The sequence below is a fragment of the Ipomoea triloba genome, chromosome 12, assembly GCF_003576645.1.
Source record: "Ipomoea triloba cultivar NCNSP0323 chromosome 12, ASM357664v1".
Classification (NCBI taxonomy): Eukaryota; Viridiplantae; Streptophyta; class Magnoliopsida; order Solanales; family Convolvulaceae; genus Ipomoea; species Ipomoea triloba.
In genome coordinates this window covers 1,686,089-1,706,573 of record NC_044927.1, presented here as the reverse complement: position 1 = coordinate 1,706,573, position 20,485 = coordinate 1,686,089, and the positions used below count along the sequence as shown (strand labels likewise).

General features: G+C 36.9%; 3 protein-coding genes across 3 annotated transcripts; 2 read left to right on the top strand and 1 right to left on the bottom strand.

The window, feature by feature from the left end:
• Positions 1-938: 938 nt before the first annotated feature.
• On the top strand, positions 939-9,571 carry LOC115999037 (DNA-directed RNA polymerase II subunit 1). The gene is made up of 14 exons (XM_031238770.1): positions 939-1,232; positions 1,351-1,614; positions 2,296-2,595; positions 2,720-2,878; positions 3,047-3,208; positions 3,291-3,511; positions 3,605-3,746; positions 3,862-4,197; positions 4,317-4,603; positions 4,854-5,112; positions 5,225-8,262; positions 8,605-8,676; positions 8,801-8,854; positions 8,941-9,571. Exons 1-14 carry the CDS (start codon positions 1,149-1,151, stop codon positions 9,059-9,061), a joined length of 5,499 nt encoding a protein of 1,832 aa, XP_031094630.1. The 5' UTR covers positions 939-1,148; the 3' UTR covers positions 9,062-9,571.
• A 436-nt stretch (positions 9,572-10,007) lies between these two features.
• On the bottom strand, positions 10,008-13,600 carry LOC115998414 (protein S-acyltransferase 10-like). The gene is made up of 11 exons (XM_031237990.1): positions 13,380-13,600; positions 13,146-13,260; positions 12,532-12,606; positions 12,316-12,387; positions 11,988-12,125; positions 11,814-11,847; positions 11,535-11,644; positions 11,292-11,378; positions 10,862-10,945; positions 10,675-10,740; positions 10,008-10,366 (listed from the first exon to the last, which is right to left on the bottom strand). Exons 1-11 carry the CDS (start codon positions 13,462-13,464, stop codon positions 10,189-10,191), a joined length of 1,044 nt encoding a protein of 347 aa, XP_031093850.1. The 5' UTR covers positions 13,465-13,600; the 3' UTR covers positions 10,008-10,188.
• A 3,509-nt stretch (positions 13,601-17,109) lies between these two features.
• On the top strand, positions 17,110-19,396 carry LOC115998794 (GDSL esterase/lipase At5g18430-like). Its single transcript, XM_031238452.1, has 5 exons — positions 17,110-17,374; positions 17,541-17,689; positions 18,261-18,485; positions 18,739-18,985; positions 19,170-19,396. The coding sequence occupies exons 1-5, from the start codon at positions 17,110-17,112 to the stop codon at positions 19,394-19,396; spliced, it is 1,113 nt and encodes a 370-aa protein (XP_031094312.1).
• Positions 19,397-20,485: the final 1,089 nt, after the last annotated feature.

Sequence of the window (20,485 nt, the reverse complement as noted above, 5' to 3'; positions counted from 1 at the left end):
GCTGAGATTGCGTTTGCACAATCGAATTCCAATTTAGCAGTGGTGATATTACGGTTTTTAAACCACGAGAGTGCTTCTCGACATGCCATAACTTCCGCCACAGTAGTTGATATTTGGAGTTATAAAATATGTAATGATTAATGAATAAATTGTGAAAATGATATTGGTGTCAATTAATAATTCTTTTCTCTATATTTTGTTTTGTGTAAACTTTTATTTTTTAAAAAACAAAATTAGTTAAAATGTTCCTATACACTTTCTACCAGCATAGCATCATGTCAAACACAGTTATTCAAACAATTGATTTTAGCAAGTCTCCCGTCTAAAACTTCCAAATTAAGATCACTTATGAGGTATTCAAAAGTCTAAAAAATAGTAGCATGATTTTCTTATAAAGTAACATCACAATAATTCATTTTTTTTTTGTAATTTCATGCAATGCATGCGTGTTTAACTATGAGGTACACTAAGACTCTAAAGAAGTTGCTAAATGGATCATGAAAAAAAAAAGTGGACTCGAAACTCTATGTAAAGAGTCATTAAGTTACATAAGAGTTGAATTATCATAAATTAGGATATGACGATTAAATATGTTTTAAGAAAACAAAATCATGTAACGGATTAGCTTGCAAAAGAAGCAAGACTAGTAGAGAGATTGTGGGAAAGATCTCCATTGAACCCCTCATGCCAGCAAAAAAAAAACTATCTAAGTCTAGAACAATATAATTGCACAAAGCTTGTATGGAGTGGACACGTGGCGTGTCAAGGATGGGGGCTTGACTTCTTGGGTTCTATGGGTTAAAGAATAGAGATACGGGTTGGTTTTGCAATTATTACAAAATACAGGGGGTCAGATTTATTGCTCAGATAATCAGAATTCAGAAACCCTTGTCGGTCCTACTGCTATATAAGGCCCCTCGAAGCTCACAAATCACTTTGGTGGAACCCTTCTTCTCCTTGGAGAGGAGAGAGCAGAGAGTAACGATCGACTGATTTCACCGAAATAAGCAATTGACCAAAGCTATATATAGGAATCGAACTCAGAGGGAATTTGAAGAAAACATTATTCATCTCTTTGATTTCTTGTGCAGAGAACAGATCAAAGATCTAAGTTTTGAAACCCTAGATTAGAATTCTGATTGGCGGCCATGGATTTGCGCTTTCCGTACTCGCCGGCGGAGGTCGCCAAGGTCCGGCTGGTCCAGTTCGGGATACTGAGCGCCGATGAAATCGTAATTCTACTTCTCTGAATTTCTACGAGTTCGAGGCAGTTTTCTTCACTGTTTCTGTTAGCTCTCAACTCGGATTCCAAATTCATTGTTTGTTTGTTCCTTTCGAATTGTTTTGCAGCGGCAAATGTCAGTGGTGCATATTGAGCACAGTGAGACGACGGAGAGAGGAAAGCCGAAGCCCGGTGGTCTGAGCGACCAGAGGCTTGGGACCATTGACCGGAAGCTCAAGTGCGAGACTTGTATGGCAAACATGGCGGAGTGCCCTGGCCACTTTGGTCACCTCGAGCTTGCTAAGCCAATGTTTCATATTGGATTCATGAAAACTGTGCTTAGTATTCTTCGTTGCGTCTGCTTCAATTGCTCCAAAATACTAGCAGATGAGGTACTTTGGTGGCCTCCAAAGTTATTTGATGTCTTCAAGACATAAATGCATTTTACTGATCTCATGAGAATAGCAGTATGATGTAAAGAGAACAATTATAGGCAGCTAAATATTTTTGCACCCACTAACTATGAGAGTAAGTTAATTGAACAAACATTACCCGGCTTTCCAGGTGGGAAGTATACCTGGAGTTAGGGTTTAGATCAGAGAGGATTTGATGCTCTCAAGATCACTCATAGAAATTTTAAGCATGCCGCAATGAGACTCTAAAATGAATGATGCTAATTAGCTTGAGTTCCAAAACTTCTTTAACCATTATAGCCAGCTAAATATTTTTGCACCCACTAACTATGAGAGTAAGTTTACTGAACAAACATTACCCTGCTTTTCGGGTGGGAAGTATACCTGGAGTTAGGGTTTAGATCACAGAGGATTTGATGCTCTCAAGATCACTCATAGAAATTTTAAGCATGCGGCTATGAGACTGGAAAATGAATGATGCTAATTAGCTTGAGTTCCAAAGCTTCTTTATTTAGATATTAATGAAAATGATCCTGCGAAATATGTGGTTAAGCCTAGAATGTCATACAATGATCTTGTAAATTGATGACATCATTAATATCATGTTTTTACTGCTGACTGTGTATTTAAGATTAATATTAATGATGGTACTATTTGCAGGAGGAACCTAAATTCAAACAAGCAATGAGGATACGAAATCCTAAGAACAGGCTAAAAAAGATTTTGGATGCATGCAAAAACAAAACGAAATGTGAAGGAGGGGACGAAATAAATTTACAAGGGCAAGATTCTGAAGAACCTGTAAAGAAGCCTAAGGGTGGTTGTGGAGCTCAACAGCCCAAAATTAGCATAGATGGTATGAAAATGGTTGCTGAATATAAACTCCAAAAGAAGAAGAACGATGATCCTGAACAGATGCCTGAGCCAGTTGAACGGAAACAACAACTTACTGCAGAAAAGGTAAGCCTCAGTGAATAAAAAAGCCTTTTGTGCTTGAGGACCTCTTGCGGCTTTTATGGTTGATTCTAAATTTCTTATCAATATTGTATCAACATCGCTCTACCTTCTAATGCACGCACAACAGGTTCTCAGCATTCTGAAGCGGATAAGTGATGAAGACTGTCAATTGTTAGGGCTGAACCCTAAATATGCTCGTCCAGACTGGATGATTCTTCAAGTACTTCCCATACCCCCGCCACCAGTTAGGCCTTCTGTAATGATGGATACATCATCCAGGAGTGAGGTAAGCATTTACCATTGATGTTTTTAATGATTTCTGGACCAGATTTGGAAATTGCCCCTAGTAGTTCCTTGCTTGCCTTTTGCTTCATTTTACATCGGTCTGTATTCACACCAATGGAATAGTTTTTCTGGATTGTGGGTGGGTATTGATTCCTTAATATTGGTGTAGGATGATTTGACTCATCAGCTAGCTATGATTATTCGGCACAACGAGAACTTAAAGAGGCAGGAACGGAATGGGGCGCCTGCACACATCATATCTGAGTTTGCACAGTTATTGCAGTTTCATATTGCTACTTATTTTGATAATGAACTTCCTGGTCAACCAAGGGTATGAGTGATTTATGATTTTTGAAACATCTTCAAACTGTATTATTTTTCCAAGTGATTGAAATATTTGTTTTGCTATTCAGGCTACTCAAAGATCAGGTAGACCTATCAAATCAATATGTAGCAGATTAAAAGCAAAAGAGGGTCGAATCAGAGGTAACTTGATGGGTAAACGTGTTGATTTTTCTGCTCGGACTGTGATCACTCCTGATCCAACTATTAACATTGATCAATTGGGAGTCCCATGGAGTATTGCTCTGAATCTCACTTATCCAGAAACTGTGACGCCGTACAACATTGAGAGGTTTGTTGTAAATTTTCTAAGAAGCCATCTCTCCTTACTTTGGAAGTCAATAGCTGTATGCTTACTTGATCATTATAACTGTTTGTTAAACAGGTTGAAGGAGCTTGTTGAATATGGTCCTCATCCCCCACCTGGTAAAACTGGGGCCAAGTATATAATCAGAGATGACGGACAAAGGCTTGATCTCCGTTACTTGAAGAAGAGCAGTGATCAACACCTTGAGCTTGGATATAAGGTGAACTTCCATGTGTTACAGACCTTGATAACTAAAGATATACGAGGCTTGTTCTTCTTCCTTTTCTTTTTGTTTTTTGTTTTGGACTGCACTTAACCTTATGAAATTGATTCAGGTGGAGCGGCACTTGAATGATGGAGATTTTGTTCTATTCAACCGGCAACCCAGTCTGCATAAGATGTCTATAATGGGACATAGGATAAAAATCATGCCGTACTCAACTTTTCGTTTGAATTTGTCCGTCACCTCACCTTACAATGCTGATTTTGATGGTGATGAGATGAACATGCATGTTCCACAGTCATTTGAAACTAGAGCAGAAGTACTGGAACTCATGATGGTCCCCAAGTGCATTGTGTCACCCCAGGCAAATCGACCTGTTATGGGAATTGTCCAGGACACTCTTCTAGGTTGTCGCAAAATAACTAAAAGAGACACTTTCATTGAGAAGGTAATGGCCAAAAGTTAATTGCTTTAATTTCTTAACACCGATGGGAATTTTAGTTATTTTTTTAACAAAAAATTGAATTTTATGTTATCATAGTAGAGAGCTTTTCGCATTGTCTGCAGGATGTTTTTATGAACATATTGATGTGGTGGGAGGATTTTGATGGAAAGGTTCCTGCTCCAGCAATTTTGAAACCCAGGCCACTTTGGACAGGGAAACAAGTTTTTAATCTTATCATACCAAAACAGATAAATCTCTTGAGATATTCTGCTTGGCATTTAGATACAGAAAGAGGGTACACTACTCCGGGGGACACTCAAGTTAGAATAGAAAAGGGGGAGTTGCTTTCTGGAACTCTTTGCAAGAAGAGTCTTGGGACATCCAGTGGAGGTCTAATACATGTTATCTGGTATCAATCTTCATCAGATCTCTGTTTGTTAGTGCCTTTTTGATTATGTGACTTGTACAGATTTGATGAGTGCATTCATTCTTCTTGATGGTTATCATCTCATGCCGCATAAAACATCAAGACTGATCATTAATTTGTTCTATTTAACAAAATACCTGCACTTTAGTTGATTATGTAGTTTTGGTAAATACAGGAATCATATCATATCATTTGATATTTCTGATAACTGACCATTTACTTCTGCACACAGGGAAGAGGTAGGACCTGATGCAGCTCGCAAATTTTTGGGACATACTCAGTGGCTGGTTAACTATTGGCTCTTGCAACATGGTTTTAGTATTGGAATAGGGGATACAATTGCTGATGCTAAAACCATGGAAAATATCAATGTTACTATATCAGATGCAAAGAACAAAGTTAAAGAACTTATTACTGCTTTTCGAGATAAGCAGTTAGAGGCTGAACCTGGTCGAACGATGGCTGAATCATTTGAGAATAAAGTAAATCAGGTACTCCAGCCACAAACATTGGATGTTGTTTTCCTCCTTTCTTTAATACTAATCTTTCTGTAGCTGGTTGCTCTTAAAATCTGATATCTTCTGTGTGTGTATATTCATTCAGGTTTTGAATAAGGCTCGTGATGATGCTGGAACTTTTGCTGAGAAGAGTTTAGCAGAGAGCAATAATCTTAAAGCTATGGTTACTGCTGGGTCAAAGGGAAGTTTTATCAACATTTCACAAATGACTGCCTGTGTGGGGCAGCAGAACGTTGAAGGGAAGCGAATTCCCTTTGGGTTCATAGAAAGGACGCTGCCTCATTTTACCAAGGATGACTATGGTCCAGAAAGTCGTGGCTTTGTCGAGAACTCTTATTTACGAGGACTGACTCCACAGGAGTTCTTTTTCCATGCTATGGGAGGTAGAGAAGGTCTGATTGATACTGCTGTGAAAACTTCTGAGACTGGATACATACAGAGGCGACTTGTAAAGGCCATGGAAGATATCATGGTTAAATATGATGGTACTGTGAGGAACTCTTTAGGAGATGTTATACAGTTTCTTTATGGGGAAGATGGTATGGATTCAGTTTGGATAGAATCACAAAAGCTAGAGTCCTTGAAAGTGAAGAAATCAACTTTTGAGGACATGTACAAATATGAGATTGATGATCCAAACTGGAATCCAAATTACATGATCCCAGATGCTATTGATGATTTGAGAACAATACGGGAGATCCGCAGTGTTTTTGATGCTGAGGTTCAGAAGCTTGAATCTGATAGATTTCAACTTGGAACAGAGATTGCTATCACTGGTGATAACTCTTGGCCACTCCCTGTTAACATTCAGAGACTGGTCTTAAATGCTCAAAAGACTTTTAGGATTGACTTCCGAAGGCCATCTGATATGCATCCTATGGAGATTGTGGAAGCTGTTGACAAGTTACAGGAAAGGCTTAAGGTTGTTCATGGTGATGACTATCTCAGCCTAGAAGCTCAAAAAAATGCTACACTTTTCTTCAATATTTTGCTTCGTAGTGCCTTGGCTAGTAAAAGGGTTCTAAAGGAGTACAGGCTTACTAGGGAAGCTTTTGATTGGGTTATAGGGGAAATAGAATCTCGCTTTTTACAATCACTTGTAGCACCTGGAGAAATGATTGGTTGTGTTGCTGCACAGTCCATAGGTGAGCCTGCCACACAAATGACTCTTAATACATTCCATTATGCTGGTGTCAGTGCCAAGAATGTTACTTTAGGTGTACCAAGGTTGAGGGAGATCATTAATGTGGCAAAGAAAATTAAAACCCCATCGCTTTCTGTGTACTTGAAACCAGAAGTGGGTAAAACAAAAGAAAGAGCTAAAACTGTGCAGTGTGCTCTAGAGTATACCACCTTGAGGAGTGTAACACAAGCTACAGAAGTGTGGTATGATCCAGATCCTATGAGCACTATAATTGCGGAGGATGTCGAGTTTGTTAAGTCCTATTATGAAATGCCAGATGAAGAGATTGATCCTGATAAGATCTCTCCTTGGTTGCTTCGCATTGAGTTGAATCGTGAAATGATGGTAGACAAGAAGCTTAGCATGGCTGATATTGCAGAAAAGGTCAACCTTGAATTTGATGATGACCTGACCTGCATCTTTAACGATGATAATGCTGAGAAACTGATTCTTCGTATTCGCATCATGAATGATGAAGCTCCCAAGGGTGAACTAACTGATGAATCTGCTGAGGATGATGTTTTCCTCAAGAAGATAGAGAGTAACATGTTAACTGAGATGGCTCTCCGCGGCATCCCTGACATAAACAAAGTGTTCATTAAGAATACGAAAGTACAAAAGTTTGATATGAATGAAGGGTTTACAGCTGAGACTGAATGGATGTTGGATACAGAGGGTGTGAACCTTCTAGCTGTCATGTGTCATGAAGATGTTGATGCTAAGAGAACCACAAGTAATCACTTGATAGAAGTGATTGAGATTCTTGGAATTGAAGCAGTTCGCAAGGCATTGCTCGATGAATTGCGTGCTGTCATATCTTTTGATGGTTCTTATGTGAATTATAGACATTTAGCCATTTTGTGTGACACCATGACCTATCGTGGTCATTTGATGGCAATTACTCGTCATGGAATCAATCGCAATGATACTGGGCCCATGATGAGATGCTCATTTGAAGAAACTGTAGACATTCTGCTTGATGCTGCTGTGTACGCTGAATCAGATTATTTGAGGGGTGTTACTGAAAACATTATGTTGGGTCAGCTTGCGCCAATAGGCACGGGTGACTGTGCTTTGTACCTCAATGAGGAGATGTTGAAACAAGCTATAGAAATCCCACTGCCTAGTTACATGGACAGTGGTCTTGAATTTGGCATGACACCTGCTCGTTCTCCAATCAGTGGAACCCCCTACCATCATGATGGTCTTATGTCTCCAATGCTGAGCCCTAATCTCCGGATGTCGCCCTCTACGGATGCTCAGTTTTCTCCTTATGTTACGGGAATGGCTTTCTCACCTACTTCATCCCCTGGATATAGTCCATCATCGCCTGGATACAGTCCATCTTCACCTGGATACAGCCCCACGTCCCCAGGATACAGCCCCACATCCCCGGGGTACAGCCCCACTTCCCCAGGATACAGCCCCACTTCACCCACCTATAGTCCTAGTTCCCCTGGTTACAGCCCCACTAGTCCTGCATATTCTCCAACCAGTCCGTCATATTCACCGACTTCTCCAAGCTACAGCCCTACGTCACCAAGTTACAGCCCTACATCTCCTAGTTACAGCCCAACCTCTCCTGCATACAGCCCAACCTCTCCTGCCTATAGCCCAACATCTCCATCTTACAGCCCAACCTCACCGTCCTACAGCCCCACCTCTCCATCTTACAGTCCAACCTCACCATCATATAGCCCAACGTCACCTTCATATAGTCCAACATCACCATCCTACAGTCCCACATCACCAGCGTACAGTCCCACCTCTCCTGGGTACAGTCCCACATCACCGAGCTACAGCCCAACATCCCCATCTTATAGTCCCACCTCACCAAGCTACAATCCTTCAGCGAGATACAGTCCCTCAATTGCGTACTCGCCCACCAGTCCCAAGCTGTCTCCTTCTAGTCCTTACAGCCCTTCTTCCCCAAGTTACAGGTAATTTGAATGTTTCCTCAATATATTTAGATTGTAGAATTTTCCATAGCAGTCTCCTGAAGTGATTATTCCATTCAACTTTGCTTGCTATTGGTCTACAAATCTTTATTATGTTTTTTAAAGAAGACATAGAGATCAACTTTTGTTTAAGAGATTGACTAATCCATGTTTACTGGTTTTATTTATTTTTTTTAAAAAATATTATTAAATAACTGACGGGTTGGATAATAGAGCTAATTGATTTATGGGGAAAGTTGGTAATTTAGTATGCTTCACAATTCATGTCAAATGTCATTTTGCTTTTCCGATTTAGCTAATATGACTTGTGTTGGCGTGTTGCAGTCCTACATCACCATCATACTCACCGACATCTCCAACTTATTCACCTTCAAGCCCAACGTATAGTCCAAGCAGGTAATTTCCGCATCTATTTTAATTGTTTGTAGTACGTGAAAAGAAATATGCAGGAGATGGTAACACTAGTGTAACAATGGTTGTACGAAGACTAGCTCTAATTTTTGTTTGTATGATATTTCAGCCCTTACAACTCTGGCGCAAGTCCAGACTACAGCCCTAGTTCTCCTCCGTACAGGTATGTAAGGCGTACTTTGAATGAGTTGGAATGTGTTGAACTTTATTTTACTCCTGCATGTAAACTCTGGTTTTGCTCGTGTCCAGTCCAAGCGCAGGTTACTCTCCCAGTGCACCTGGGTATTCACCGTCTTCTACAAGCCAATATACGCCTCACATGAGTGACAAGGATGACAAGAGCGTGAAAGACGACAAGAGCAATCGCTAGACACCACAGAATGACTAATGAATGAGATCGATGAACTTGCAGACTGCAACTTTCGCTAATGATGGCTGCTGATATTCTGACCTCGTCGTAGCGTAGCTTATACTACTGTCATCTTCTACCTGTGAAGTGTGGTGTGTGGGAAAGGAAGCTTTGGAGCAATGGTTATGGAGGAGAAGGAAACTACTGGGGAGGGGTTTGGAGTTTCCAATGGCGGCTTCGTGGTCGTGTAATATCTATCAATGTTCTCTTGGTTGAGTGCAACTGTGATTCTGAAGCATCATATTGTAAGATGAAGTATGTGTTTTTCAACCTTCCTCACCTAGTGGATAATGTAAAGGACTTATCCAGTATCTGTTGTAACTGTAAACACACAACCTAAGTTTTGTGCGGTAGGGAAACACTACATTGGTTCATCATTTCAACGCTGATTATATGGCCATAGCTGAGTACTAGGACGGATGCTGCTTTTTGAATTAATAGGAGGATTGTTAATGATGGTATTATTGGTGAGATCTAGCATAAAAAATTAATTGGAGATCAGATCTATTTCAATCAATTTGGCAAGAGAGCAATTAAAACATTATGATGTTTATGAATATCAAAATATTATTCATTTAATAATACTCCGTAATATATTATTCATGATAAATTTATTAAAAATGCGTCTGCATATTGCAATATATTATTCATGATAAATTTATTAAAAATGCGTCTGCATATTGCTCATGAATAGAATAGGCTCTTATATAAAAGATGAGGACTGATCCATTCATTTGGTAGATCAACAATTAAAGATGAGAAATAAGTAAGAGGAAAATAGATGGGTCAATTTTACAAACTTAAAAAATTACAATAATTATAAAATTAATACTCTTTAAAAAAAAACAAAAAATTCTTAATTATTAATGAATCCTAATAAACGGTTAGCATGATCTTGCAAGGAGAGTTCTAAAGCAAAGGAAGCAATCAGTTTATCATTTCTCCAAAGAATTGTGTGACAAATACAGATAGGGAAATACACAAGCATATTTGAGGCACATGGTGTGTGGCAGGCCAGGGGGCGACAAATAACAAAAGTACATCCGAGGGGAACATTTTGTAACAAGGGGGGTAGATGGGGCGAGCTATTAACAACAGCAGCGACAAGACAAGATATCTAAGCAAGTATAGGGTCTCGACTTCTCTTCAATTTCCCGCGCTGTTGGTAGTGGTTCCATCCTGTATATGTTGCTTGGAGCGCAGCAAAAGTCGTACAAGTTTCTGCATGCTCCTTTGCTAAATGGAAACACTCTTTCAGGGATCCCCCTGCATTAAATATCAATCTGTGTTTTAAAATCATTCATGATTTTTCATTTGGTAACCTATCTTGACGTGTTTGCAGTAACTAGTATTGATCAATCTTTTGATAGCAAAGCATTCAAAGTCATTTCAGTTAATCCATTGGCTGTGAGTGTGAGAGTTTTGAAACTTTGGAACCAGTTTTAAAAGTTGTGTCTTGTGTGCATCTATCTCTAGATCTTGGTCCCTGAATGACGTGGGAGACTTGTACAGTGAGCTCAACCTTTTAGCAAAGCATTTGTGCGATATCATTAGGAAGCAAAATGGAAACTGACCTTAAATATTGGATGCGTCGCCTCCTTACAAGCTCGTAGGTGGTCTGGTTTGTCAAAACAAGGTAGCTGTTCAAGATAAAAATTCAGTTCAGTATATTATAGGTTACTACAGCATAGAAAGAACCATAGATCTAAATGGTGGGCTCCTACTGCTCTGATAAATACTAAAAGTGAAGAAAATACTCACCTATGGAAAAGTAGGAGGAGAAGCAAAAACACGAGGCATACGAATAAAACAGCTAACAACAATATCACAAATGTGTATATCCACCTGGCATTTGAGGAAAAAATGCTCCATTAAATAATGTTAATTGGATGTTTAAATTGAGCCAGTCATTTCAAGGTATCACAAATATGGTGTATCATTTCACGAAATAATGAATATTTCACAACTGTCTCATATTTAACATAGAAACATAAAACTGTAGAATATAATAACCCATGAATATCATGGATTTGAGATATTACAAGAATCCTCACCATTAAGTTCTATATCAAGGGCCAAGGAAATATATGATGAGATTAAGACAAAGTTATCTTTGAGTCGTAAATAGACCAGAAACGAGGAAAAAAGTGAAAGATGTATCAAGACAAAAATGTCAATGACAGATACATACCAGGGCTTTGATATATTAGACTTGAGGTATTGAATGTATAAGATGCCAGTCCAAATGCTCAAGGCGGTTTCCTCACTAATGTACCACCTAGTATAAAATAAATAAATAAATAAAGGGTGTTCACACACTTTCCATATGAGGGCAAACAAAGTATAGAAAATTATTTTTAATAGAATTAGCAGAAAGATGTTCGATTCAGCAGACATACTGTAGTCTGCATCACATAGAATAATGTACACTTACCAAAATTTGCAATGGTTACCCTGCCCTATACATGTCCCAAGCCAAACACAATGATGATCAAACTGGAGAACACATTTGTCACAATCCTGACAGTGTTTAGTTCGTGGGGGCTGCATAAATTTTCCAAGGGAAGAAACATGAATAGGATTGTATTGCTAGAACTGTAATTAATTTCCTAATAATGTGAAAAGTACAAATCATAATTATAGTGCACTGAAGTGAATGCCATTTTCAAACACACAAAATAAAATAAATAAAACAAATAGAAAGACACTCTACCTGCAGGGCATTACAGTAAGTGCATGTCACAGTTCTGAAAAACACCAGGAATAAATTAGTCATGAAAATTGAAGGATTTTGATGTAGAGCCAATAAGATAGTTGCAGAGCATTGACAATGGATAAGGAACAATAAGAAAAAAACATAACCATAATAATTAAACCACTCACCGACCTAACAGATGTTCCATGGGGGTACATATCCATCACAAGCTTTGTCCAAGATGTCGCATTACTATCCAAAAGATCTCTGCCCACCTTGCTCTGATCAATTGTAATAACTACACTGCCATTTTTGCTTGAAGCAGGTTGCCTTTGCTTGATCATTCAACATCAAGATAAGCAGCAGAAAAATTCAATAATTATTATCTGATTATTGAAGAAGCTTTCTGACCTTGTAACACTTTATGTAATCATATAAGATAACAGAATTCTTCCCAAATTCATTAAATGTCTTTTTATTTACATACATGTATACACAATCAGAAGGATAGTTCTCTTACTTTGAGGCCACTGACATCCTATTAGACAAGGCACCTGCCTCATTCACAGCCCTCATTGCATCAAGAACATACCTATATTTTTCCAAAAGAAAAAGGAAATGAGGTTAAAGTTGTCCTCAGAATAGAAACCTTTCCATCCTATGGGCACTCCAAACCAAGGGCAATGAAATGCAATAATGATGGATATAAAACAAAAAAGAAAGACAAAAAAATTACCCAGGAGAGGAGCCAGAAGTGATGAAATACTGAGCCAGTGTAACAATAAACAATGATAAATACATCGCTGTATACCTATGAGAAAAAAATCAATTAACAATAGGAAGGTTATTTTAAAATTTTTGAGCAGAAATTAATATATCCATAGCAGTTGTCCACAAAATACATTTTGCTTCATCCATTGGCTACATTCCATTAAATTTCCCCCAACAATAATCAAAATGTTAAAATATCAGTCTGACACTACACAACCAAAAGACCAGAAGGGTTGAGACTTCACTCTCGAGTAAGAATCATTATCTCTCTAGTTATTAGTTAAGCTAGCGAAAATACTAAATTGGATGTAATGGCATTGAGACTTCACTCACTAAATGCATTTATAAATCCAATATTATCAACAACACATTGCTATTACCATAGAGTTAGTTAGCAGTCAATCCTCAGCACCTATAAAATTAGCAATTCCCTTCAGTAGCTAAGCCTAAATCTCAGTACCTAGAATTTCCCTTCTCCACAATTCCATATATTTATGCCGTGCAAAGAAAGCAATTCTCAGCCAAATTAAACCCCAACTAACCAAAAACTCAGCACAGAGTCAAATACACCATCATTACCATGGCTCTTGTCGCGTTTTCTCAACCAAATCTTTGTTAATAATAAATAGAACACCGGCGTAGACCACGTGCAGCATAACCAACGCTACTTTCAACCCCAGCGTAGCTCTCCGAACTAAGACAAACAAAAACAAATGTTTCAAACTTCAAATTCAACACACTAGGAGCTCAAATACACGCACTGCGCCTGTAAAATCACGTGTAGCTATAGAGAGAACCGATGAATTTAGTTACCGGGATCGGAGAGGCAGGGGAAGTGGCCAAAACACCGGTCGGAGAAGCTATCCCACGTATCGCGGAAACCGCAAAGTGCGCCCATTTCCTTCACTCACTCTGGAAGATTCTCGGTCACTCACTCACTCATCTCACGAAATCTCAATCTGGAATCGCAGTTCAGTCTTCGCTCTTCAACGTCGGGTTGAAACGCAGGCTCCGAGAAGATAGTGAACAAGGGAGTCAGTGAGTCACCGACCTACAATTAAAATATTTATAAAAAGTTTTACAATTAAATCTCTATATTAAAAAAAAAATAAAAAAATCATTACATACTATATCATGATTTGGTAGATGTTAGTTGAATATGGTACGAACTTAAAGATACATGCTACAATTAAAGCTGGTTTGACAAAAAGATAGTCACATAAAACATTGTATAAATTATTTTATTATTAGTATGAGGGTTTATGTAGGGTTCGAGCAAATTTATATCATAGATGTGTTTCTTGATTGATAAGGTTTTTTGTGCCAAATTTATTACTCCGTATTTATGATGGAGATGAGTAGAGTTAGTTTTGCAAAATAATACAAATAAAATCATAAAATATGCAAAATGGTACTTTTCTATCATATTGTATAAATATATAGCAAATATTGTTGTGGTTCTAGCTTTAGAAAACGTAACAGATTGGTATAATTGATTACATTGATAACTCGTGCTCTTTTTTAAACTATTGGAAAAAAAAAAGTACACCTAAACTTTAAAAAAAGTACAATTATGTTCATTTTATTTACCTCCTATTATAGGTAAACATCATGTCATACGCTATCTCATTTGTTATATCATTTAAATTTTTTTTTGCTTACTTTGCAACTAGCTAGACCAAGAACAATTGTCTTTATCTCGATAATTGAAAACAGAATGCCTTGTCTGACCTCTAAGTTGGTGATGAAATGTACTATGATTTTGGTTGCAATTATTCACAAACTTATCGCTTTCTTGTCTTAAAATACTTAGCTATTCATTCTTGTATAATAAATACACAAAATAAGAGAGGTAGATGAAACCATAAATGTAAATTAAATAAGAGAGATGAAAGAGAAATAAAACTTAAATATAATCCAAAATTACAATTTGGTAGTGTTCTTTGAGTTAAGAATTGAAGATATATATATAGACAATAAATATACTCTAATATAATATAAACTAATTAAATTATTGATAATTTAAAATAGAAAACGAAAGAAAAATGAAGAATAAAAAAAAAAAAAAGAGAGATCGAAGGGGAATATAAGAAATAAGTCAAAATATTGTAAATTTCATATTAGGGACATTATTTGAATTGACATAGGCACAACAACGGGCATGGTATGGTTCCAGAAGCCTATTGCCACTAGCCACAATCATGAGTTTGTGACTTAGCTTGTCTTCAATTAATTTTGTTTTGCTACTCAATTATCCAACACGTACGGTTAAGGTTCATCCCAATAATAATAATAATAATAATAATAATAATAATAATAATGTACAGCAAACATATATATGCGAGATGTTTAATTAGGAGAAGAATTCTAGGTTGCTTGTTTGGTTCTATACACTTTTTGACAACATAAATATAATTGCAAAATGATGCACATACAACATTGGATTGGAACAATTCTCTCGACTTAATCGAACATTTCATTTACTGCCGAATACGGAATACCATCATTTAATTTAACCTATATATTTGAAAATTTTACATTATTTTTTTTAAAAAAAATATATTACATATTACTATTTGGTTTGTGAAATAGTTGTTACCAAGCTGCTAAGTGTCAATAGATTGCTCTTGCTATATATGAGTTGCATGGTGGGGACGAGGACGTGGAATGGGGGAGAAAGTCGAGTGCCCTCCCGCCCCTATTCCGCCCCGTTGACATATTTAATTTGACTAAAAGTGACATGTTCACCAGGTTAAGCAGTGATGTGGCAATTAAAATTATATTTTTTATTTTAACAATTTCAAATTGTTTTCCGAAGGGGGTTTGATTTTTATTTTAAATTTTGTCAAAATATCATAAACTCGCCATATATCAACATCGTCTCGCAACTTTAAACAGCTTATATTTTGTACTATCCGCAATATTTAACGTTAAAAAGCTAGATTTGAAACAGCTTAGATTCAATATGTCGCAATTCGAAACAGCTTAGAACCTTAGATTTGTCTGCTTTAATGAAGTCACTGTATCATCTTTATCCCGTTGTTATCGTCACGTTAATTACGATCCTACTACATACAAAATCATGAGAATGTTAATTTGTTTAGTTGTGTTTGTTTCCCTTGTATAAAAACAAGGGGAAAGTAGTGTGGTGATCCATCTTGAATTGTTTGGATAATTAGCATAGTAATTTTAAGATTATAAGTTTGACTTTTCGTGATAGTTGTCAATTGATAGCGCCATTTACCAGTTAGGGTCACAAAACAAAACGAACTCTAGCATAGACAAGTTTTACCTAGAATGCATTTTCAAGTAACAATTGTGAGTTTCTCCATGAATCAAAGGGAAAAGTTGTGCTTTCATTCCTTCTATGAATTTAGATAAAGTATCAATTTTAGTCTCTCATTTTTTTTTTGGTGTGACGAGGGAAGCTTGCAGTCACTATCCGAAAATGTGTACTGAATAAACAATGTCTTATGACCCTAGCCAACAAAGGATCACCTCTCATAACTGACTCGACTCAAATCAAGAAGACCAATAGCTCGCTTCAAGTGAAAGTTAAACTTATAACATTGTAGTTACCAAGTAAATAATACAACCAACTTAGTTGGAACTGCCCTATAATCTCTCAACTATTGACAGAAGTATTAGGTTATCCACACAATCACACACCAACAATAAGTAGTTTGAATTGCAAACTGACATGTTCATACAAATCTAGGTGTATGGTATGGATTGTAAAATTAAGACCTACGTATAGTTGCTTAAATTATTAATTTCTCTTACTATAGAATTTGATATATATCAATTACGATATTTGAAGCCGTAGGGTATTAGGTAAACCTACGTTGTAACCCTAACTAGCAAGGAATTACAAAGAAATAAACTAATTTTGATTCTCTAAAACTGATATGCTCAAACTATATACAAAGACAAATAAATCTCTCTCATTAATTAAACTTGAAACCTTATAATTATTGACCAATTCAACCGTAAGTAGGACTAATAACTAGGTTGTTCCCATCCCATTTAATTAGTAGTTCGTGAACTTCAGAATCTGAATAACTAAGATCCATCTGGCCTAGTTAAGAGTGACAAGAAAACGTCAATAATCTGCATTGAATATATACACTAAACTTCTTCATATCCCTTTCCACCATGAAAAAAGCTAATTTGTTATTATGGGTTGAACAAGAAATCAAGAATCTCTAAATCCATTATTATATTATATACTCTTCCAGCCAGGTTACATTGTAGTTTCCAATTTTTTTCTTTATTTTTTTTTATTACTGAAGAAATTTATAGCCACTATCAAGAATAATATGTTCAGTTTCTAATATAGTAATTTTCAAACTACATAAGAGAGCTAAACAACACTAAAAAAATCATATATAATGGACTCAACCAAGAATACGTTAACAAAAATTAAACTTGCAATATTTTAATACAGAAATCATGTCTCACTCACTCGCTCGTGGCTTCTTCTGTTTTCTCCTTATATAAACTCACCAAATTAACCAATGGCAGCCATGCATGCTCCTTCACAATGGCAAAACAACAACATAACATTATTAATCTTGTCTTCCTTTGCATCATCGTCACCTTGTTCTGCGCATGTTGGGTTCCGGCGGCGACGGAGGAGCTAGCAGCCCCCGTCTTCCTATTCGGCGATTCGCTTTTAGACGTGGGGACTAACAATTACCTAATCGGAAGCAAAGCCACTGCTAATAATCCTTATTATGGAATTGACTATCCTAACTCCACTCCTACTGGCAGGTTCAGTAATGGCCGCAACTTTGCTGATTACATCGGTACGTTTAACGTTTCACTACTTATATCAACTAGTCTATACGTTTCTGACTTCGGATAGCTGTTACTGACTTTCCTGTAAATTAAAAGATAATATGACATTGACTTTCCTGTAAATTAAAAGATAATATGAGATTGACTGATACGTCAGTAATATTTGTTATGTAGCGAGTCTATTGAATTATTCCGACGAAAGTCCGCCGCCTTTTCTTGCTCTGATCCAAGATATGGGCAACTTCAACCGCAACATTTTGGGTGGTGTGAACTTTGCTTCCGGAGGATCAGGAGTTTTTGACAGGACCGGATGTCAAGCATTTGTAAGCACCTAATTAAAAAAGTTTCTTCTTTTATTTCTTATTTTTGTTGGATGACGAAAGAAACTTGCAATTACTATATCTTGAGAGTACGCATGGGTAATGTTAGATAAGGTCAGTAAAGGGGTCATGTTGAGTACCCGATGACAGGGATTGTAGGCAGAGGCCAGTAAACGTCCTTAAAGGTCAAGTCTAACACTTAGCATGTCTCAAATAATGTGATTGCGGTCTATAAGGAAATAAGTTATGTTTTCGCTACTAACTATAGCTTTCGATGTGAGCGGTACGCGCTTGAGTCTAACAGGTAAATCCCAGCCGCCTTGTGATCCTAATTGAAGACTTAACTCAAGAAAGTTAATAGGATATATGTTTGGGCTGTGAGTCGAACTTGTAACTTTGTAGTTACCAAGCCAACAAGTTGACCAATTTAGTTGGGATTACAAAGAAAAAAAGAGTTTCTATATATGTTCAAACTAATTATATATGTTCTAGCTGAATAATTAATTTTAAGTAAAGTTAGAGATTGGAATCTTACCGGATATCTGAGGATCTGTGTGCAACATTGTATGTGCAGACAAATGTTGTTTCATGGAAGCAACAAATTCGGCAATTCGAAACAGTTTGTGGGAACATCACACAATCGTTGGGTGAAATCAAAGCTGGAAAACTCATCTCAAATGCCCTCTACATCATCAGTGTCGGAAGCAACGACTTGTTCGACTATCATCGTTTCTCACCGCCTATTTCTGGACCACATTTCTTAGCCAATCTCAACAATGCCCTCGCCATTAAACTAAAGGTCAGCAATTCAACAACCTTAATTAGCTTGCTCTTCCCAGCTCCCTTCGAGCGAGGGGATTAAGGTTTTCTTGACATAACCTAATTAACACATCTGCAAGAATTTACATTAACATATATGACAAATTAAAAGTGACTGAGTGGATAGAACATGATTAGGGAGGTTACGTTAATTGAGGCAATCCTGTTCAGTTTCACAAAAAAAAAAAAAAAGAATTTAATTACATTAATGTATGTGTATTATTATATTGCAGATTTTGTATACTTTGGGAGCAAGAAAATTTGGGTTGTTAGGGGTCCCAGCTCTGGGGTGTTCCCCGGCGATACGTAGTATGAACGGCGGCGCGTGCAACGAGACACTGAATAGCATGGCTGAAGCTTTCCATGATTCAACTCTCACCCTTCTCCACAACTTGAGCCAAGCAAATCCAGGGATGCATTATGCACTTGGAAACTCTTACAAGCTGACTAGGGTAATTATCGACCATCCAGCCCTAGGAGGTAATTCGATGTAGTATCTGTTCATAATAACTTTCTCAACCTACTGAACCTCTATTACTGAGGCTCGAACTCATGAAATTCTATTTGAGAGAGTCATTTCGTGTCACTAGACAAAATATAGTTAAGAGTCTCTGTAATTGAAGGATTAAAATTGTGTGTGTGATTGATGAATGCATTGATGCAGGTTTTAAGGTTGCCTCGAATGCTTGTTGTGGACAGGGACCAAACAAGGGACAAGGAAAATGCATGGAAACATCGAATCTATGCAAGAACCGCGATTCCTACGTCTTCTTCGACTTGTTTCATCCCACACAAACAGCGTCTAATTATGCCGCCATATTTCTTGTCTCCGGGGGGAATCAAACTGTTTCACCCATCAACTTTACAACCTTGGCTAATATTCACGTCTAAGATCGAGTCTATATATTGTGATAATTGTATTTCAGATCGAGTCTACTGTAAGGAATTATTTTGACAATAATCCGAAACAAAATTCCTCAAAAAAGGAGTACTATACTGTAAACGGTTAATTCAAGGTGTGTGAATCACAATTTTTTTAATCGATTTGCTTTCACTAGATGCATGGTGCTAGGAGTACATATTTAAGCGTCAATTTTTCATGATTCAATGAACTGCTACGAAATATTCGAGCATACAAATATTTTGCTCAACGAACATGAACAAAGGGAACACACAAATTTTAGAGAAGTCGGCAAAGAGTTATCTAGGAGTTGAGAGTGGTATGAGAATATTGAAAAGCTCAATTCTTTTTCTTTTTTTTTTTCTTTTTTGGGTAGTATTTATAAAACATTTTGCCCAACCACAAATATTTATACAAAAAGTGAAATACATTACTATTCATGGCATTCAAAATTGAATTTATAAGGGTAGTATTTATAAAACATTTTGCCCAACCACAAATATTTATACAAAAAGTGAAATACATTAGTATTCATGGCATTCAAAATTGAATTTATAATTTAAACGTGCAACTCGCATAATTGACAAATTAATCAAATTAATTTTGATGTTACAAAGTTAATTCTTAGATAAATTATAATTAATCATAATTAATTGTCAAAACTAATCAACATTAACTTACAATTTTCAGTACGTCACAACATTAAAAGAGATACAACAACATGAGTATTGAGAAGAATAAGAGTGCTACCACACAACAGTATTTTACAAACCTCAAGTGCCCCACATACTAGAGATTTCACAAAATATCTGTTTTTTCGTACAATAAATATTTCGTAAACCTCTGCTACTTCGCATAGCAAAGGTTTCACAAACCTCTATTGTTCCATGCAAATGACCAGTTATATTTTGTTGGAAAAATAGCATAAAATGATATTATAAGTGGTTATTTTATGGTACAAATATATGTGAGGTCCATTTTTTATTTGGGTTTGGATTACAATGGATTCAGGTTCTTCATTGTGAAACAAAGAGATCAATACATTATATGTCCAGTTTTGGATAATGTGTGAATAAAAA